Below are 20,822 nucleotides of genomic sequence, written 5' to 3'. Positions count from 1 at the left end.
GGAGAAGTTTTGCTGCCCTAACACTACAATTACATACTATTCTATTAAAATGTTAGAATTTTATCAAGCACTGAAATGTTTTCACATTACCCACAGATATACATTCTACTGATAAAGTTTCTAAATGCATGAATATAATTAGAGTCATATTGATTTTCTACCTAACACATGTTGGAATAAACTATATTATTTTGCTATGCTTATAAGAAATAACTATTTCTGGCTACGCTTAAACTATAATAATAATAGGAATGCTACAGGACCCCAAAGCATCATCTTTTAGTATTCTTTAGTGTTTAGCATCTGGACAGAGGCAAGTAGAATAGAAAATTCAGGTTTATAATTTATCTTTTGTTTCCTCTTTCAAGTCTTAGTATCTGAAAGAGCTTGTTCCTTTATCTAGTGTGTGAGCAATATAAACAAAAAAGCAATTTGGACAGTATCTCCAAACTCAGAGACCAAATGATCATCACAGTAAAAATTTTAGAAAATTTTAACCAAGTGGGAAATGCAGTTGAAGCAACTGAGGTAATAATCTTGACTTTCATTTCCATTTTAATTATTAAAATAAGAGTAGATTTTATTAGTGGAAACCATGGAGCTCAGTGAAAGTGTGTATGAAAATGCTGAAAGACCCCAACTTTTATTGCATGTGTTCTAAGTATAGACGTTATTTAATTAAAAATGTTAATTTATTTTCATTCCACATTTTACAAATCAAATCTAACAACACATTTTTGAAATGATTTCATTTTTCATTCTAAAGGTCAAAGAACAATTCTGAATGGAGCCATGTCACCTATGCGATTCCAGCTCTCAAAATAAATTGGAAAAGCCTTTTGAGCAACTGCAGTTTTGTCTTTCAGAAAGAAGTTTGCACCAGCTAAACCCAGAGCTGTGGGCTGGGCTTCTCTATACATGTGCAGAGCCAATGGCACACACCACTTTAAACAATACTCCATGGTTGTCATCAGCACCCAAACATGACCTTTGATAGCCAGGCTCCTCTTCCACCTAAGACCTGCAGGTTTGTGCGTCTGTTCTGAAAATCCCACATCCGAACTGAATCGTAAGAGAAGTTTCTTGGTTGTTTATTAGAAGCTTAACATCTAATATGATGGGACTTCACAGTTTGTTCAAAATACTTAAGATGTAGTGTCAGAATATTTTCTTTGCTGTTTAAATGAACACAATAAGTATGCTCAGTGTGATAGATTATGTCAATACTATACAACTGTTTCACAGATCACATACTTGTAATTATATACCGGGGGTGCCCAAAAATGTATACAAGTGGACACTTTGGTCAGTATTGCTCAAGCAGTAGTTCTCCGTAATCAGAAGTGTCTGGACGCTGATGGTAACCACTTTGAGCACCTCTTGTAATTGCAGAAGTCAAACGTGACTTGTGTTCATCTTTTGTGATCGGTATATATTGAGTATTGCAATTTCAATACCGTTTTCCTTTCTTAAAATGTGTATACATGTTTTTGGCACCCTCTGTATTTTGAATATATAGTATGTATCTTTATAATCAAAAGACTTAACCATTTAAAAGTAATTTATTGCCAGATGACAATGTTTATACTCAAAGATCAATATGTATGTGTATGTGTATGTATGTAAGTGTGTATGACCGTGCGTGTATAAACACACACATTCACGTGTATATTTATGATTTTCTTCTCTTGGCTTTGATACCACTGAATGAACAGAGTTCATACAGCATCAGTTCTTTTCTTTGTGATAGTATACCATCAATACCACGAAAGGTTGAAAACTTCATTTCCTAAATTAAAAACAAGAAACGATGAATTGTAGACAGTTACTTCAAAGGGAACAGAGTTTAAGCAAATTACTTCCAGAGTGAAGGGTTCTGACTGAGCGGGCTCCTGGGGGAACTGAAACACCTACCGTCTTGCTGAGGTAGCCTGTGCTGGTGTTCATGCACTGTTGCCCCTCACTGTTGCAGCAGCCCCCACATCTGTAGACGGACACACATGGAGGTTTAAAGAAGGTGTTTGTAGCTGCTCCAAACTCTTTCCCCACATCTATACACACCTCACGTGGCATGCATTGAGTCTTTCTCCACTCATTATCAATACCTGTCGAGTCACAGGGAAGGCCATAAGTTACACAGAAGCCACGAAGATGGAAACAGCCCACAGTAGTTGGAAGTCACTCACACTTGATTTCAGATTTTAAGATTTAAGTATCATATGTAACATCAAAGAAATAATTGACAGGATCCTAAATTGCCCTGTGAATTGGAATATATCATATTTAACAGAGCAGCTAAGGATATTTTCTTTAAAAAAGTAATTTCTATAGCCATGTAACAAGCTAAATGAAGATTATACTTTCTTAAATCTTATTATGCTTTCAGTATTCTACAGCACTTACATTTGGTTTTCTTTACTTAAGAAAATGAAAATTTAACATATACATGCTTATCAAACCTGCAGAGATAGAGCCATGGTCACTTGCTATAGGATGTACTATTTTTGTGGTCTCAAAACAAATATAAACAACACGATTTGATTTTCTTTCTAAACTGAGATGGAAATGAGAAGATGGCTATGGTTTTGGACTCAATTCAAAAGTCATTTTCAGGCAGGCTATTTGGCAGTTTGGGGTAATGTCATGGTGATAGCTACTTAAAATGCAAGGGTATTTTCCATCAACTGTGGCATGTATCCTGAACTAAGTATTTTCAGGAAAGTCAAATTTTCCTTCTTCTTTCATGCTCTCTCTTGGAATTCTGTTTCCAATGAGTTAGTGGTTTACTTATAGCACTGTTGACTCTAAATACTTCATTACAAATGATGTACTTCTTAAATGTTCTAGTCTATATGTCCCCTCAAATAAACGTTTTGGGAAAAAAGGACATAAACTATTGATTATTCAAATATGAAGCCATTTTGTTTGGTTGGTTTTGTTCTGAAAATACTTTGCAATCAAACCTTTATAAAAATTAACATCTAATAACTGAAGGGAATTACTTTTTAAAAGTAATCCACCAATTTATAGTATGCCACTTTATGCAACATCATAATTTTTTGTGATATTTTCTGCTAGATCTCTCAGGCTTTACCAAATTCCAGCTCTCAAGTCAGTTACCCATGAAGCAACAAGGTAACAAGTAGTATTTGAAAAGATGATTTCGTATGATTTAGAAATTAAGCATTTCTAAATCCAAATCGGAAAGAAAATTTGTGTACAATTATTTTGTAAGATACAGAATGTTTCCACGATTAAACTGACAGTGTGTAAAATATACCTATATGTTTTAAAATTTTGCAATGGGACATCACCTCAATTAAAAAAATTAAAGCGTGTTGATATGCATGCACCTCTCTTCCTATTTCAAGAAATCATCTTAACCACTTACAGTGAAATCATAAAATGCTATATTTTGAAAATAAAATTTTCTTTACTTTCAACCCTAAAGGTATTCAGCAGAACATACACTGAAGGGCTTGCAACTTTCACTAGGCTGATATATTAAGCTTATTATGTATTTTCCATACTTACTTTTCAAGATCTCTGCATTATAATGTGCTGCAGCAAATTTTATAGTATCTTCTGTTCTTGTATTGACATTGGGCTGTTCTTTATTTTGTTGCCAGCCTCCTCTCCTTAACTGACACTTGTACATTTTCCAATATTCTGGGTAGAGTACAGTCATGAGTTCATCTACACTGGACACCGACCGCAACTGTTCTTCCAGATCTGTTCCTGCATAAGCCTGTCAAAGAAAATGCAAGTGTGTATCAGATGAAGGGACATGGGAACAGACACACTGAAAAACCTTTAGGTTTAATGTTACATATGCCGGATACCTATTAAAAGTATTATTCATTATTCCTGAATTATTTATCTTTTCATGATAAAATTTTCATGTTTTAGTTTGAGTAAATACCACAATCAAAATGACATTAAATGCCACCATTAAAATGTAAAATATATATTTGGTTTTTCAGACAGAAATTTTGTGAGGTACAATTTTAAAAGTAACTTTTGAAGCAGCTTGTTTTATTTAGAGTTACTTTACATAAATGGGCAAATGTATAAATTTAAAAATTTATTCAAGCTTGTATTACCGTCCAATATAAATAAAATTAAACTGAAATCCACTCTCATGCTTTGTTTCATTTTTAGTTATCAGCATTAATAAAATATAATTAAGCAGGATGCTTGAAATTAGGAATCTTACAGAAACTATTTTAGAATCTATGATCACATGGAAAAAGGGATTTCAACAACAGCATCATAGTAAGGTTTATATATTGGCAGAACCTCCAGTATTTCCAAAAAATCTGATCATCAAGGTTTATTCTGGTATGAAAAAGACATGGAATATATCATAGGGTATTAATTCTGCTTACAAACAGTTAACTGTCTATATTGGTGAATCCAATTAAGTGGAACATTCCAAATTTTATTCAAGTAGTTACCATACCTAAGAAAAATACATTTTTTTAAAAGTATACTTTGAAATTATGGAAAAATGGTACATTGTTCAACTTTATCTGCAAAGGGAAATACAACATCAAATGTTTATTTTGTACTTTCATGGTTATCCCAGCTTTAAAGTCTAAATATATAAGTAAATACTTTGGACATTGGACACTAGAGAGCTGTTAGCAATGCAGGTAACTGCCCCCCCCCCCCACCGCCCTGCTCCCCGCCAGATGACATGGATGGAGATTAGAAAGTACATTTTAAGAAGCTATAGTTTTCCCTTTCCAATTTTTGAAGTACGTAATTAATATATTTGCTTTACAAATGGAAATACTAATTGAAAGTCTTTTCACTACTACTTTTAATAATTCAAAATGTTCTGAGGTAGGTGATTTTTGTGCTACATTTTGAGAAACATACTCTAATTTAGATTTCTTACATTATTACAGAGCCTCGTAGGCAGTAGATTATGAAATGTGTTCCTTCCTACTAGATAATAAAATTGGCTATGAATTTTAGGGTTTTGCCCTTTCTTCACTTATTGTGTGAATTGAGCACATTACCTAATCTCTTTAGGTCTATGTTATGAAAATATAGATATTAATCCATTACCTTCTGGAATATATAGGATAATTCTTGATATGCCATACCGCTAGACAAAATTTAATTCTGTTGAATGGATAGAAAGTGGGAATGAAGAGGAGATCTTAGCTAAAATGAAAATGACAAAATATCCTCATACAGTTTCCCAATTAAATGTTTATGAAATATTTGTCTCAGGAAAATCTCACATATGACACAAAATTCAAGAGTCAAAAATGTATCAGAATCTAAAAGGACTACTATTAGAGAGAAAATTTATAAACGTGCCCAGGTATATATGTGTGGCCCCTGCTACCTGAAGGGATATGTCATAGATGGTTATTTGCCTATTTGCCTGTTGCTTGACTCGTTCTTGAACATAAGGAACAACACAGGACTGTGTGAATGGTGGGTCCTTGCGGTTCTTTCCCCCATAACCCAGCTAGAATTAAAGTCAGGTTGTGACCTAAGCTAATCACGAGAATCTCACATGAAACAGGCATGTGTGTTCACTCTATCAAGAGGAGCTGCGATACAACATACCAGTGTGATACAACACAACAAAAGACATGCACCAAATGGCTAAGAGAAAGGATTATGGTGAAGAGGGACTTTCAGTTAAGTATTACTTGAAGTTTTAAGGCAAATCACTTTTGTACTTTAACATTTAGAAATAGAAAATAACTATAACAATAATTATCATGTAAGAGCAAACATTAAATTACCCAATAGATCAATAGAAGAAAAATGTAAGCATGTATTCACAATAAAGAAAATGCAATATAAAAATGAATAAAACATGCTAGTAGAAAATAAAAGGTATTATATTTATACTCTTAAGTTGATAAAAGGTCTTTCTAAAGGTGAATATAAAAATAAAACGTAAACTATCTGTATGCTAGAAAACACTATAAACAAAATAAAAGACAAACAACAAAGTTGGAAAACTATTTGCAATATACATGACAGATGGAAAAGGACTAATATTCTTAAAATATTGCATGAACATGTTAATGAAAAAAAATAAACAGGTACTTCAGTTTAAAAAAATGGGCAAAGAACTTGAAGTGAATAATCACAAAGAATAAATATAATTAATAATATTCAGTGATGGCAACAGTGAATAAACTATAACTCCTTTCAACTTTGAAAGGAATATAAATGTGTACAGCTATTTAAGGAAAAAGCACTATTTCAAGTTGAATGGCCTTAAAAACAAGCTCCATTTTAGACAGCAAATGTACTTTGGAATTAAATTTCCCATCCAACAGAAGTGATAATATGATTATAGCAGATATATGTACAAATTCATCATGAGGTTGTTTATAACAGTGAAATATAAGACAATCTATACAGATAATAATAAAGAATTGATTAAATACTATACAGTACAAACAGAAATTAGCACAGAAAATAATGTAATGACACTATAAAATGATACAGATGTATAATTTAGAAAAGAGGTTCATAATATATTCTATGAAAAAGTGGAGTACACAATTTATACACCCATACACACAATGTTCATATGTGTAGTACAATCTTTTCACAGAACAAAATTAATATATGACTAGATTGAATGCATCTGTGTATGCAGTCTTAAGAGTAAAAGACATGCAGCTAAAGCAACAGTTATCTTCTCTAAGCTGCAGAATTAAGGTAATTATTATGTTCTTCTTTATACATTTCTGTATTTTAAATTTTAAATAATAACCATATATCACTTTTTATTATCAGAATAAAAATTTAAAAGTAATCATCTCTAAGTTTACTGGCAGGTCATACATAGTGTTCATTTCAGCTTTCGATTTACTTTATGTTCTTATTTCTGCATAGAGCATGCCTGTGATATATTATTTAACATATAACAATCTTTGGCAAAAGCTATCACAGACAAATGGTATAAAATAGCTTAATACTGAGCAATTAATTTACTTATTCCTACTAGACTTTAATTATTATATTTGTGTGGAAGAAAAACAAGCTTTGTTATCAAAAGATCCAGATTCCCATCTTGACTACAGACCTTATTTAATTAAGCACCATTAGATTTCCTTTCTTTGAATGTCATTTTACTCTGTATTATAAAATACAGTTGAACCTTGAACAACATGGAGCGGGATTTAGGAGCACCAACCCCCACGTAGTTGAAAATCCATGTATAACTTTTGACTCCCCTGAACTCAGTTTTCCCTCAGTATTCATGGGGGATTGGTTCCAGGACCCCTGCAAATACCAAAGTCTATGGATGCTTCAGTTCCCTATAAAATGGCATAGAATAATGTATACCACAGATTGAAAACAGTACTGGCATTTATTGAAAAAACATCTGCGTATATGTGGACTTTGCTCAGTTCAAATCCACGTTGTTCAGGGTGAACTGTAATAATATTTTCTTCAGAGTTTTTGTGATGATTCAAATTGACATTTGATATAGAAGCATATCATTTTTGTAGTCAGTGGTGGGGTTACTTGTCTTTATAACATCTTTACCGAGCAAAAGCATAGTACTAAGATTGTTTTTTAGATAGACTGAATTTTTTACACAATTTTGAACTGTAACTCTGAGGACTGTACCAGCTCTGGAGCAGTATTCTTTAGATCTGTCTTCTGCATTTTTGTTCTCATTAAGCAGCAACTTAGGAATTGAGCATTAGCGAAGAAATAGGGCTATACTGTGAATCCAGAGAAGACCAAAATCTTGGGGACAGCTAACCATGGCATATTTACATTCAAATTCTACTTTTGAAGAATTTTAAAAAGACCCAGTAACTAGAATGAGTTCTGAACCAGGGACACACCAAAATCTTTCAAGTGGAAGTGCTATCTATATGAAAGTCAGGTTCTTTCTCAATACTTTAAGTCTATATGTTCTCCAGTGTTTTCTGCAGTGTTGAGGTCATTTGCTTGAATGATGATATATTCCTTTTATTTTCCAAAGGGATTTGGTATGTCTTAAGCTAGAAAGTGTCTTGTAAATGGATATTCAACTGTAATAAAAAGACTCAAGTCATAGAAAAATGAATCTAATTTTGCATTCTACCTTAAAGGGATCAATTTGGAGGTTTCAGTAAGTACTCTTATGTAACTTTCAGCATGTATGTATTTGCAAACAGCGACCTAGGTGACATTCGGTGCAGGATTTTGAGATGCTATGGAAGTCAAAGCAGAGTGTGCAATGTCGAAGATGGGGAGCTCAATCAAAAATAAACTCTTTCCTTGATAATTCATAAACCTAAACTGCATTCCCTTCTTCCACTAACAGGAGAAGGATGAAGCAAAATCTCTGATTCTAGAAGTTACATGACGAGAAAATGCTTTGGGGTTTCACCTGTGCTCTATAAGTCTCCTTAGTTATGAAGGATCATAACATGAAGTGAGCACTGGAGGTGGAATTGACAATGGCCCGTAATCGACTTTACATTTAACACACACAGCTAGCAAAACCTAGTTTCCTTCTTGTTGCTCTGCGTTGACTAGGGGTTGTTCAGATGCCTGTTAGGGAGGAAGCACAAGTGCATGGTGGTTGCCCTTCCTCCCGAAAACTGTGATAACCCAGAGAGTCAACGATAAACAGGGAGTTGTAGCAGTCATCCAGGATTAATGCTATTAGTGGTCCTGGATTTGAAATGAATGGAAATGAGCTTCTAAAAAACTTGAAAGTCCAATGTCAAAGTCCCTTCAAATAACAATCTTAAGTTAATTGCTATGTTGCATATAAATTTGACACTCATTTATGAAGTTGAAAATTCATGGGGAAATGCCTATGGTTGAATTATGGAAAATTTCCTTTCACCTAAAAGCATATACTCTTATCACTCCTTATAGCCAGAACTGAAAGAATGAGCATGAGTCCATCAAAGAAAGGTTTGATAACACTACAGTATTTTCATGAAGTGGCCAAAAAGGGCCACAGGCCAATCTGGTTAGATGTCCAATATAACTATATTTGGGGGGAGAGAGGGAAAATAACTTAGTGTTTTTTCCTTTTGAAAAATCAAAAGGAAAATAAGGGATGTTTATATTTTTCTTAAATGTCCATATGCTATCTTTAAAAGTCTGTCTTAAGTAATATTTTATATTTGAAAAAGATATACATTGTCATGGATAATTTCATAAAATGAAGCAGAGGGAAGATTAGTTGATCAAATTATCACTTTGGAAAAACAAGACATTTATTAAAAGTTTTGAAGGAAATATTTTTCATATTATACATCACATACATCATCTCTTCGTCCTAAAAAAAAATCATTAGTAAGAATCAATCTATCATAAGGAAGTTGTCAAAGTCAATAACTGTATACCACCATTAGGTTTTCTTTTTTCTTTAAAAATAGGGTCATATCCAAGCATTAGAATAAGTGGCTGCTGAGGTTATTCTTCCCCTAAAATAACAAAGGAATTGTTTATTCATCCCTTCTTTCTTAACAATGGAAGTTGTATGACAGATGAACTTGTGGGTTTTTCTATTTCCTTCAGCTATCCATGGTAGGCAAATTTGTAAAATTTAAAAGTATATTCTAATTATTTAAAAATGCCCCCTTAAAGCAAAATGTGGTCTAGGTGGCAGAATGGAGAAGGTTTTGGATTTGAGAAATCATCCAATGCATAGTTATAAAATTCACTTTTAGAATTACCCTTTGGTAGAGAATCATGAATAAATATGAAAAATCAAATGGGATACTTCTAAGGAATATATATTTGTAAATGTTTTTACATAACCTTAGCAAATCATTTTACCTAATGTTTCAGTGAAGGTGTCAGATCAGGATTCTTTCACCCACAGGTCACCCATCATCCATGTCTACACCAACCTGATGTGCCACAGATAGATAACCCTGGAAGCAGATATTTACATTTTAGTTTATTATTGGAAGAAGTTTTTAACTGGAAATTTTAATTTAATTTTGCCTAATCCTTTGAAATGTTTAATTGTAAATTATGAAAATAATGCCATAATGAAGAATGGACTCTTTTTATATCTATTATTGATAGCAAAAAATTATTTATTTTTTAAAAAGAGGAGTTCCTTTTTTAGTTTACCACATATATGGATTAGATTTTAAAATAAAATATTAATTTAATCAAAATCTAAGTTAAGTAGACTCTTAGAAAATATTTTAAATATTAATTTTCAGTTATCTTATTGTTGAGGTAACTTTCTAACAATGCCAAAATAGCAATCAGTCATAGCTGCATAATAAACACAATGGAAGATTCTATACACACTGATTTCTTGCACTCAATATGAAAAACCAGCTGCTTGCCTCTTATTTTTTAATAGAATTGACTTCCGTCCCTTGCAGAATGGCAAAATGATCTCAGAAATATTAAAATACGAAATATTCCAATATTTTTCCAGATATGATTGCAAAAACAGCACTAGGTAGATGAAGCCAAAACTAATGACTGCATTTACTGAGGAAAAGCCAAAGAACTAAAATTTATTACTCAAATATTCCTATATACATATTATGGAGCAGTAGCTCTCGACCAGGATGACTTTTTCCCCTCAGAGTCATTTGGCAATGTGTGCAGACATTTTTGATTTCAGAACTGTGGGGGTGATGCTACTGGTACTAGTAAGTAGACGTCAAGAATGCTGCTGAACATTCTCAGATGCACAGGACAGCCCCTACAAACAAGAATTAACTAGGCCAACGTGTCAATAGTGATGTTGTTGGGGAAACACTGCAGCTGAGTAAGAGTGGGCTCTGTCATTTATGAATCTCCAGAAAGTTGAAAATTTGCATGAATTTCACCAAATAAAAACCATAGAGACATCAGAGAGAGTGAATGAATGGATTGAAAGTACCACCAGCAGCTGGATTTAGTAATGGTAAAATTCTTTGGGAGATTTATTTACTGGCCGGGATAACTTAGTATTTTTTTTATTTTATTTTTTTTACACAGGCATTTCTCAACAGCATTCCTTTGTTTTCATAACAAGAAGTGAATGTAGTAGCAGTTTAGACACAGCCTTCTTAGGTAAGTAAATAAAAAATGTTTTATAACTATTTTCCTTTGATTGATTATAATTTTTTTGCTGACGATTCAACTAATTTTACAATAAAAACAAGTTACACATGTTTTTAAAAAATGCTTATGCAGAACACTGTTTTGAAATTAAAAATGTAATGGCTTATTATCTCTCTTTTTAGTAAAATGTCTTTTCTTCTTTGATATTCTAAAGATCAATTTATGTTAATGCAATGTAATACTAGAAGTAATATTAATAATGCTTCTTAAAATCTTTAATTAATGAATAATATCCACACGGAAAAGCAAACAAATTATAAAGACACAGTTTGATGAATTTTTACAAACTGAATAAACCCTTGTAATTATACCCAGATCAAGATATGGAGCACTGACCACATTCCAGAACCCTTCTTTCTTCTCCTTCTCAATTATAACTCTCTACCAAATGTTACATTCCTTGTTATATTTCTATTTGCTATTAACACAATTAGTTTTTTACTATTTTTCAAATTTTACATAAATGGTATCCTACCGCATATACTATTTCATGTAGGGCCCTTTTTCTCAACCTAATCTTTGTGACATTCATCTTTGTTGTGAGAAGCAATTGGTTTTACTGCTGTCTCATTCTCTTTGTATGAACCACTGCAATTTATTTATCTATGGGTGTATACATCGTTTGAAGGACATAGGATAAGTTTTGGGGGGTCTATAAATAGAAACAGTATCGATGGTTCATGAGATGTGCATAAACTTAGCTTTACAGATATGGCCAAACCATTTTCTGAAGTAATTTTACCAATTTACATTCCTTAGGGTTGTATATAAAAATCCCTTGGTTCCGTATCTTTGCCAAAAACTAGTAGTATCGTTTTTTAACTTTAGCTAATCTGATGGGTATGTGATAATATCTCGTTGTGGTTTTAATATGTAGTCCTTGGATGACTGATGACACTGAGCACTTTCATGTTACTTGGTCACTCTTCTAAGAAGTACCAATTAAAAGCTTCTTATTTGCTTCCGTTGGCTGTCTTATTATTGATTTGTAAGAGTTCTGAATGTATTCTGGATATAAGTAGAATGTGCATTGTAATCATTTTCTACTATGAAACTTGTATATTAATTCTCTCAATGGTGTTTTTTGATGAATTAAAGTTCTTAATATTAATGATGTCTGAATTTTTCTTTATGGTAGTGCTTCTGGTGTATTAAAAACAAAACAAAAAACTTTACCAACCACAAATTCATGAAAATATTTTCCTTTGTTATTCTCTAGAATCTTTATTATTTTACTTTTTGTATATGGACCAACAATTAACCTAGAAATGATTTTTGAGTATAGTGTGAGGTAGAGGTCAAGATTCTCATATATATAATTGATCCAGTGCTATTTAGTGAAAAACTGATACTTTCTCCATAGCACTGCATTCATCCCTTTGCTATGAATCACGTGACTGTATATGTTTGGTCTGCTTCTGGACTTTTGGATTTATCCATTGGTCCTTTTCTCTACGCTTATGCCAATACCACACTATGATAACTTTATAATTAATCTTGATATTAAGTATATTATTTGGTTTATACCTGTGATGCCCCAAAGTTTAGTTTCATTGATGTACAAATGCTATTTACAATTTCATTTCCATCCTCTTTTATGACTAATTTTACTAATGGTTTTTGCAATAAACTTGAGGTACTTGGCATTAAATAAGTCAAATACATTGTCAGGTGTCTTGCATATATTGGGCACTCAAGGATAGCTATAGTTAGTAATAGTAGCAGTGTGGTAATAGCAGTAAACACATGGGCTATAGTTGTGTTAAGGGATATGCATTAACCTATATAAAAGATTCAATTCTCAAAACTTCAATATTCTTACTTAAAATCTATGTTCCCCATGAAATCTCATTTTGCCCTATCATATATGTACATACATTTTACTTAAAATCACATAATGCATACACAGAGCTATGTTTTAATAAAATATTTAAGGGAATTATGAGTTTTCTAGGAGAAATCATGTTTTGGAGAGCCACACATATGTGGTACAACATAATACTAAGAGCATGTGTTCAGGCCACAGATAGACCTGTGTTTAAATCTCAATTTCTCCACTTACTATGTGTGTGATCTTTGAGGTTCATGCCCCATATGAAATATGAACATTGCTGTAACAATTAAATGAGGTACTTTGAAATAAGGTATGCAAATAACCAGTGCTTATTCATAGTAAACTTTTACTGTGTAATGATGATATTAATAAAACCCCAAAACTATGGTTCTTCATTTATAAAATATTGATAATAAAATGTACCTTATAAAGCTGCTGTGTATACAAATAATATTTGTAAAACATGTAAGAAGAAGTCTGGTACACTAGACAGTCACCTGTCTCTAATAAGATATATTAAATAAATAGCAAAGGAGGGAAAAATTTTATAATTTTATAACTTGTATTGAATGACTACTATGTGCCAAAGACCATTCTAGGCATGCTATTTGCAAATGAAGTCTCTCTTTTCATTTCATTGAGTTCACATGCTGGAAATTATATACATTTAATACATATACATATATATATATATATATATATATATATATTGAGAACCTGACAATATTAATTATAAGATTCAAATTTGTTCTTTCTATGGAATTTGCTAATTTTAAGGTATACCTATTTTGTATATTGAAATTAATTCCAGATGAACTTCTTGTTGCTTGTATGTTTCTGTGTCTAAAGGATTCCAGATTATTTACTAAAGTGGCAGGGAGCGGAATTTGTTGCTATGAAACAATGTTGAGTAAAACAAAGCTGAATTATTTAACCAGAGGTTCTGTGGCTGAAAACACAAAAATTCCATTTTGCATTTTTACTGACCCTTGAGCTGTTGAATTTCTCTTTATAATTAAAACTTATTTAAGAATTTATTTCAAAATTAGTAAAACCATAAATTCTATATATACATTGATTTATAAATTGTTTGTTTTTTTTTTTTTGTGTGTGTGTGTTGAATGGTTGGAGTATCCTGAGGATATAAACTCAGTTAATAGGCAACCTAGAAACAGGATGAAAGATTATCGCCGTACCTAGGTCACCATTAAGGATTTAGAAAGATTTTCTGAGAGCAGTGCCTTACTCAGCTTTAGGGAAAGCACAAACACTCCCTTATGAAGCCAGGTACTCCTACACACCCCTAACTGCTTACTTGAGGAACAACTTAGCTCAACCTGGTAAAGTCCTGAAGAACAGTCTTCCTTTGAGCATTGTAACAAGTATCATAATGATGTTTTTCCTCTAACAATGCTCACCTCCAGTCGATTTATTCTATGCCAGTTCATTTCCATGATAATTCCAAACCATCTCCCTTAATTCCATCCCTCATTCTTGCATTGTGTGGACAAACTTGCTTCATACTTCATAAAGAAAATAGATGTTAAATAGCAACTCACTTATATACACATGATCTCCCTATCTTCCTTCTTCCTTCAGGAAAAACTAATGAAATGCTTCTCTTCAGCCTCTCCAAAGCTAGTAATTCCACAGGTGCTTGGTTCCTGTCTGTTCCTGTGGTAGCAATGCTTTACTCCTTTTATTAACCTCAGTCTCTCTCTCTCTCTCTCTCAGTTCCTATCAGCATACAAATCTGTTGCTCACCCAAATTTAAAAAATAAACACAAAAATACAATCAGAAAAACATTAACAAGCAGAAAAGAATCAACCCTCTCTAAGTCACATTGCTATTGAACTACTGCCATTTTCTGCTGTTTTTCCTAGCTTCAATTTTTGAAAGCTCTGTCTAAATCTGCACTATTCCTCACTTTCTAGTCACTTGCCCATTCTCCAACTTGGTTTCTGTCTCATTACTCAGCTGGAACCTGGCCCCCACATCTTCCCTGTGAGCTCTTTGCCCCATCTTACTTCTCCTCTGTCCTGTAGATCACCTTGCTGCCAATGCATCAAAACCACGCTGTCTCCCTGAGGCCACGCTCTTCTACTACTGCTTCTCCCTAGTGACTATTTTTTTGTCAGTACCTTTGATGACTTCTCTTACACAGAATCCCAAATGTTTGAGTTCTCAGGGTTCAGAAATAGTTTCTCTTACTCCTTTCTGAGTACCCTGATCCATCCCCAACACTTCAAAGATGACCCGTGTCTGAGAACTCGAATGCATATATCCAGACCAAACTTTTCTTCAGAGGTATCTGCCATTAGATTTCTCAAGAACTCCTTCTTACTTTTCTAAAAAGGAATTTATGAATTTCTTCTCCAAATTAATTTCCTCCCCAGCTTTTTCCACTTCATTAAATTTTACTAACCTATTGCTCATTCAAGTCTCAGGAAATTATATTTATTATTTCTCTTTACCTTACTCCTAATATAAGCTATTAACAAGTACTAATAATCTTACACAGCAATTTTTCTCCAAATTCACTGCTATCCTCCTAGTTTAAGCTACCAATATATCTTACCTGATTTGTTGCATAATTATCATCATAACTGATCTTCTCAGCTTCTCTATTCTTCTGACCTGTGTGTTCTTCTGACACACAGGTCAGAAGAATCCTTGATAAGCACATAATGAATGAGGCCACTCGCCTATTTAATCTGCTTCAGTGGCTTCAAATTAAGTCAAACTACCAACTCTAAGGCCTTGATGATTTCGCTCTTGTTAACACTTTAGTCTTATAACATTCCCACCTCACTCATAGATTGCTGGCATCTCCAAAACGCCAAGCTTTTTCCTTACGTTTAAATCCTTAGAAAACTCTGTTTCCATTGCTAGGTGTATGTTGTCCTGGCAATATACATTGCTGGTGCTTTTCTTCAGGTTTCAACTGAAATGCCACAGAACCACTGCAACTTTCTACCCACTGTATCTAAATAACCTAATTCACACAATCTATTTTAGCACCTTAGTTGCTTTTTTTCACATTACTCAGAGTTTGTAAACATGAGCTCATTTACTCTTTATCATATTTATTCTGTTACGTGCCTGTTTTATATACTCTCTTTGTAGCATATCTGGCATATGGTATTGAGTGAAGAAATAAACTAAAGAGCAGGATAGGTAGAAGCAGTTTCCTATAATTTTTTGGTATCATGGAATAATTCCACAAATAATGCTTTCCTAAAACGAAAGAGAAACATTAGGAAATATTTAAAGGTAATTTAACTCAAATATGATTAAAATTTCCAAACATTAACTATTGGTAATGATGTATTTATTTTCTTAAGGTGACTAAGGTTTCATTTAGGAAGTTGTTCCCTGTTTAGTCTGAATCAAAAAATAAGAAAATAAACACAATTTTCTCTTTAAAAATAAGATTAAAGAACAGTAAAATGCTTGTATTTTAACTAGTTATTTCATGTTAATATTCTAACTCTTTGACTAGTTTAAGTCAATAGTAGATAGTAAACATAGGAAACACACATCCCTTTAATCTGAATATCTTTCTCTATTTTATTTTCACACTCAAAAATAGGGACGGTCAGCTCTTAAGAAAAGTTTTAAAATCCTACCTTTTAAAAATAGAATGCAAAATAATTAACAAGTATTAATGAAGACCCCATTCATTTTGTATGTTAAGTGGAAATTCTTTAAACACTTATTTGTATTTTTCTTCTGTTATATAATAATGAAAGCTGAATTAAAGTACATGACCTCAGAATTGCATTCTGAAAGTCAATAGCTTAGGGCATGATCATGAAAGACAGTTATGTTGCAACTGAAATATTTCACCTCTAGCTTTCCCTCCCCCCATACCATGGGGAGGAAAACTACCAAATTGATTGCAGAGCTCTATAAGGCTGCCATTGTCTTTTCCTCAAAGTCTGGAATCTAAAGTCCAGGACCGTGGAGAATCATCTTCCTTTGTTTATGTCTATATCTCCATATCTCCAGCAATCAGAGTCTTATTGGATTGTCACTTACCCAACCTGACCCTAACCTCTTATTAGCTAAAAATAAATAAATAAATAACAGTTTACACCTATCCCCATTTCAGAAGAATGGAAGTCCTGCCACACTACAAATTAAAGGTGAAGGGAATATAGTAGAGAAAGTGGTTGCAAAAGCTCCAAAGAAAAAAGGTACCAAATGAAAAAAGCACAATCAACAACCACACAGTCCATAGAAAATCTGGGAAAAGGAAATAGAGATCAGTACCCGTCAGGATTGAATATTTAATCTGTATGTACTTCATCTTTGTGATGATAAAACATCACTGACATAACATTTTTCTAAAGTGACAATTCTTTTATCAGTTAGTGAGCAACAGCAGTCATGACAAATGTATAGTGAAGTAATAAAAACTTTTCATCTAATTGGTTTTACTTTTTCTTAGATTACAGAAGTTTATACACACATTTTGTCAGCTTATTAATAATATTTACTGGCATCAGCACTAAAACCAATGCGTAATCACTACACAAACTTACCAGAATGGCTGTAATCCAAAAGAATAACATATCAAGTATTTGTGAGGATGTGGAGAAATTGGAATCCTCCCATGTAGTTCATACAAATGTAAAATATGTACTATTTGGAAGCTAGTTTGATGGTTTCTTAGAAAATTACACATATACTTATATGGCCCAGGAATTCCACTGCTAGTGAAATGTCCATGCAATGACTTGTATGTGATTGTTTAGTCACATTATTTATAATACCCCCTAACTAGGAAAAAATATTAAATCCATCAAATGGCTAAATGGCTAAGTAAAATATGTTAGATTGATATAATGGAATCCTATTCAGCAATTAAAAGGTATGGACTGTCATAAAATAAAATGTTATAAAATAAACTACTGACACATATTACAACATGGATGAACCTCAAAAATATTATTCCAAGTGAAAAAAGACAGACACAAAAGACAGTGTATTGTATAATTTCATATAACCAAATTCTGGAAAATGCAAAAGTATAGAAAATGAACACAGATTGGTGGTTTCCTGAACCCGAGGGTGGGATCAGGGATCAACTACATGAAGACAAGGGAATATTTTGGGGTAGTGATGGTATTAGAGAACTGGATCATGGTGATTGTGGTCTATCTATAAGTCATTATCCAACTACTGTGAGTATATTTTTTTGGTATGCAAATTATACTGCCATCAAGCTGTTAAGAAATGGCACACTTTAAAAAAAATGGGGGCCTACGCCAAGGAAGAGAAAGGCATACAATCCAGGAAATTGGTGCTCTCATAGTGGAAAGACATGAAGAGCTGTACATTGGGCTTGAAGCTAACGAGATGCTGGAGGCAGATAGAAGCCTCCTGGAGAGAGAAAAGAATAATTGCACTTGATGGGTTAACTACTGTGTTTGTTACCAGTTTTCTGTGGAGTTTTACAATTATTTTGAAAAGTTGGGAATATTTGCAGTAGTGACAAGCAATAAAAATAAGTAATTATTAGTTCCCCAAAAACCATAAAAACTTGCATGAGAAAAAGTTATTCAGTCAACAGTAAATAATACAGAGTCATGATAAAAACAAATAATAAACATATGTTTACCTACAAATTTGGATATACCATAGCTCTTTTAAAATGATGGTCAGATGGGAAGTGTGTATATGGGCTGGGAAGAGGCAGAGAAGAATCAGTATGTGGGGTCAGGGAACAAAAGGTGGGATAAAACAAGAGCTACACCGGATCCTTATCTTCTATAATAACAAACCAATACATAAAATCTAAATGCAAAAAATTAAGTGTCATATGAAGGTGACTAGCAAAAGCAAACACTAAAAAATAATAGTTTACAACTATCCCCATTTCATCAGAATAGAAGTTCTGCCACACTACAAATTAAAGAGATTGTCTCTGGAGCACAGGACTTGAGGATAGGAAAAGCTGTGACAGGGTACAGATTTTCATTAGTAGCTCTGTGATACTATTTTATGGTTTACTATTCTCATGTATTATTTAATAAAGAAAATATTAAAATTTCAATAATTCAATAATTTGGTTGAAATGCATAACCCAATATTTCAGCATGTGTAATTGCACTGCAGCAAAGTTTTAATATCCGCCATAATTAAGATCCAACATTTTAAACAGTGTTTCTCCCCGTTCCCCAACATGAATCTGTGCCAAACAATTCTCATTGTCCACAAGTGTAACTAGCTTCTTACTGCAACCTATATCTCGCCTCAAATTACTTCTTTCCTCTTCTCATCCACCAAAATGGTACCCATTATTCAAGGCCATGTTTACATAGTAATTTCTTCTTGAATTTTTCTTCAGTCATTTAAGCAGTATTTTGAAATTCATATCTTGGCTCTTGATTATCTGGTCTTTTAATGCGTGGCAATCATTGTCATCATTATTCAACAAATTCTTGTAGAGTTTTCCTCATATGTTTGAAACTATTGTTTGTAGACATGGTAAACAAACTTGAGGGATTTGCATGGAAATTTCTAAAACAAATGTAATGTTTATGTTTTTAACTAAAATACCCACTTTTATGGGGTTATCAAAGCCTCATGTGAAGTCACCACTAAGTAATTGCTTTTGGGAAAACTGAGCGGAAGGAATTTGTAGACTTTAAGAATCTCATAAAAATTGCAAAAGTTCAGTGAGATAAATGTAAAAGAGTGTAAAAGTACTTGAAAAGAAAATGTTTAGAATGAATATGCTTTGTGTGAATTCATTTATATTCATTATAAATTATATACTTATATACAAAGTTTAGGATTTCATTTATAAAGTGGCTATAGAGAAATACTCACCCAATCTCTATGATTGTGGTTTTGTAATAATAAATTTAAGAAACTATTACAATGATAATTTTATGACTTTGTATAAAAGTAGAAATTTAATAAATATAATTTGAAAACATTTCATTTTTTTCTTTACTTCAAATGATTGGCAAGGCAACTATTTCTGATTTTGCTGAAGATGTCATCTATAGCTGTTAAAGGGGCCGTTCCCTGCTTTGAAAGATCGTATTTCAAGTGGATTCCCCTGTAACAGAATTTTGCTGTTTGTTTTCAATCTACTGGGCATCTTGTTTCCTTGCAGTATACAGGTCGCTCTTCTCTCTGGGCTCCTTTTCCTACATCACTTAGTAACTGTAAACAGATTCAAGTACAACTTTTAAATCCCCAAGTTCTATTAATATTTCTCAAAACTAGTTTTTTGGGTACAAATAAAAATTGATCTTCCATTCTTTATTTTCTTTCAGATAGTTTTCAAGCATCATTCTCTTTTATCCAGCACTTTTTCCCCCACTTTTTCTTTGTTTTGCTAACTCAAAACAAACTAAACCCCTCTCAAAACTTTTTACAACCCTATTATTATTCACATTTAAATCCACTTAAAAATTTAATAACTATTTTTATGGTCTTCAAATATATGACTTAACAAGCCACATCTTCCCAACTACCGAAAATAACTTCTGAGAATCTACTAAATTAAACTTACAAATACAGATAGTCAAATTATTTTGATTACCCCTATATACTATAGTTTAGGGTACTGGCAAATTCCTTTATATTTTCCACCTTGAAATCAAAAGTCTAAAATCAATTTTGCATTTAAATGTAAATTTTAATCTAATAAAATATCAGACAGTCTAATATACCAAATTCTTTTAAATATTACAAACATTTAAAATGTCAATTACATATATTACCCCTAACCCTAACACCAAAGTGTGACTAACTTAGGTTTGATTTATTTCTCATTTCTATTTTCAATTCTAACCTTACCATATTGGAAGACACTTATCCAATAAGGAAACACTTTAATCAGCGCAGGCGTGTTGGTTGCCATCTCAAAAAACTGGGGTT

General features: G+C 32.7%; 1 protein-coding gene across 4 annotated transcripts in view; it reads right to left on the bottom strand.

Moving 5' to 3' along the window:
- The window catches only part of VEGFC (vascular endothelial growth factor C), a 190,756-nt gene that overhangs the window by 38,061 nt on the left and 131,873 nt on the right, over window positions 1-20,822 (bottom strand). For 3 of the 4 annotated variants that reach the window (XM_074329888.1, XM_019749437.2, XM_074329887.1), the window contains 2 exons: window positions 3,535-3,748; window positions 1,915-2,105 (listed from right to left, as the gene is read on the bottom strand). In XM_074329888.1, the coding sequence (XP_074185989.1) occupies window positions 1,915-2,105; window positions 3,535-3,688 (345 nt within the window). In that variant the 5' untranslated portion in view covers window positions 3,689-3,748. Of the gene's footprint in view, window positions 1-1,914; window positions 2,106-3,534; window positions 3,749-9,786; window positions 9,806-20,822 lie in introns of those variants that run through there. The other variant, XM_019749438.2, reaches the window with a different exon arrangement.

Source organism: Rhinolophus sinicus, linkage group LG04, assembly GCF_036562045.2.
Source record: "Rhinolophus sinicus isolate RSC01 linkage group LG04, ASM3656204v1, whole genome shotgun sequence".
Classification (NCBI taxonomy): domain Eukaryota; kingdom Metazoa; phylum Chordata; class Mammalia; order Chiroptera; family Rhinolophidae; genus Rhinolophus; species Rhinolophus sinicus.
The sequence above is the reverse complement of the archived record's forward strand: the minus strand, read 5'-3'. Positions and strand labels throughout refer to the sequence as shown.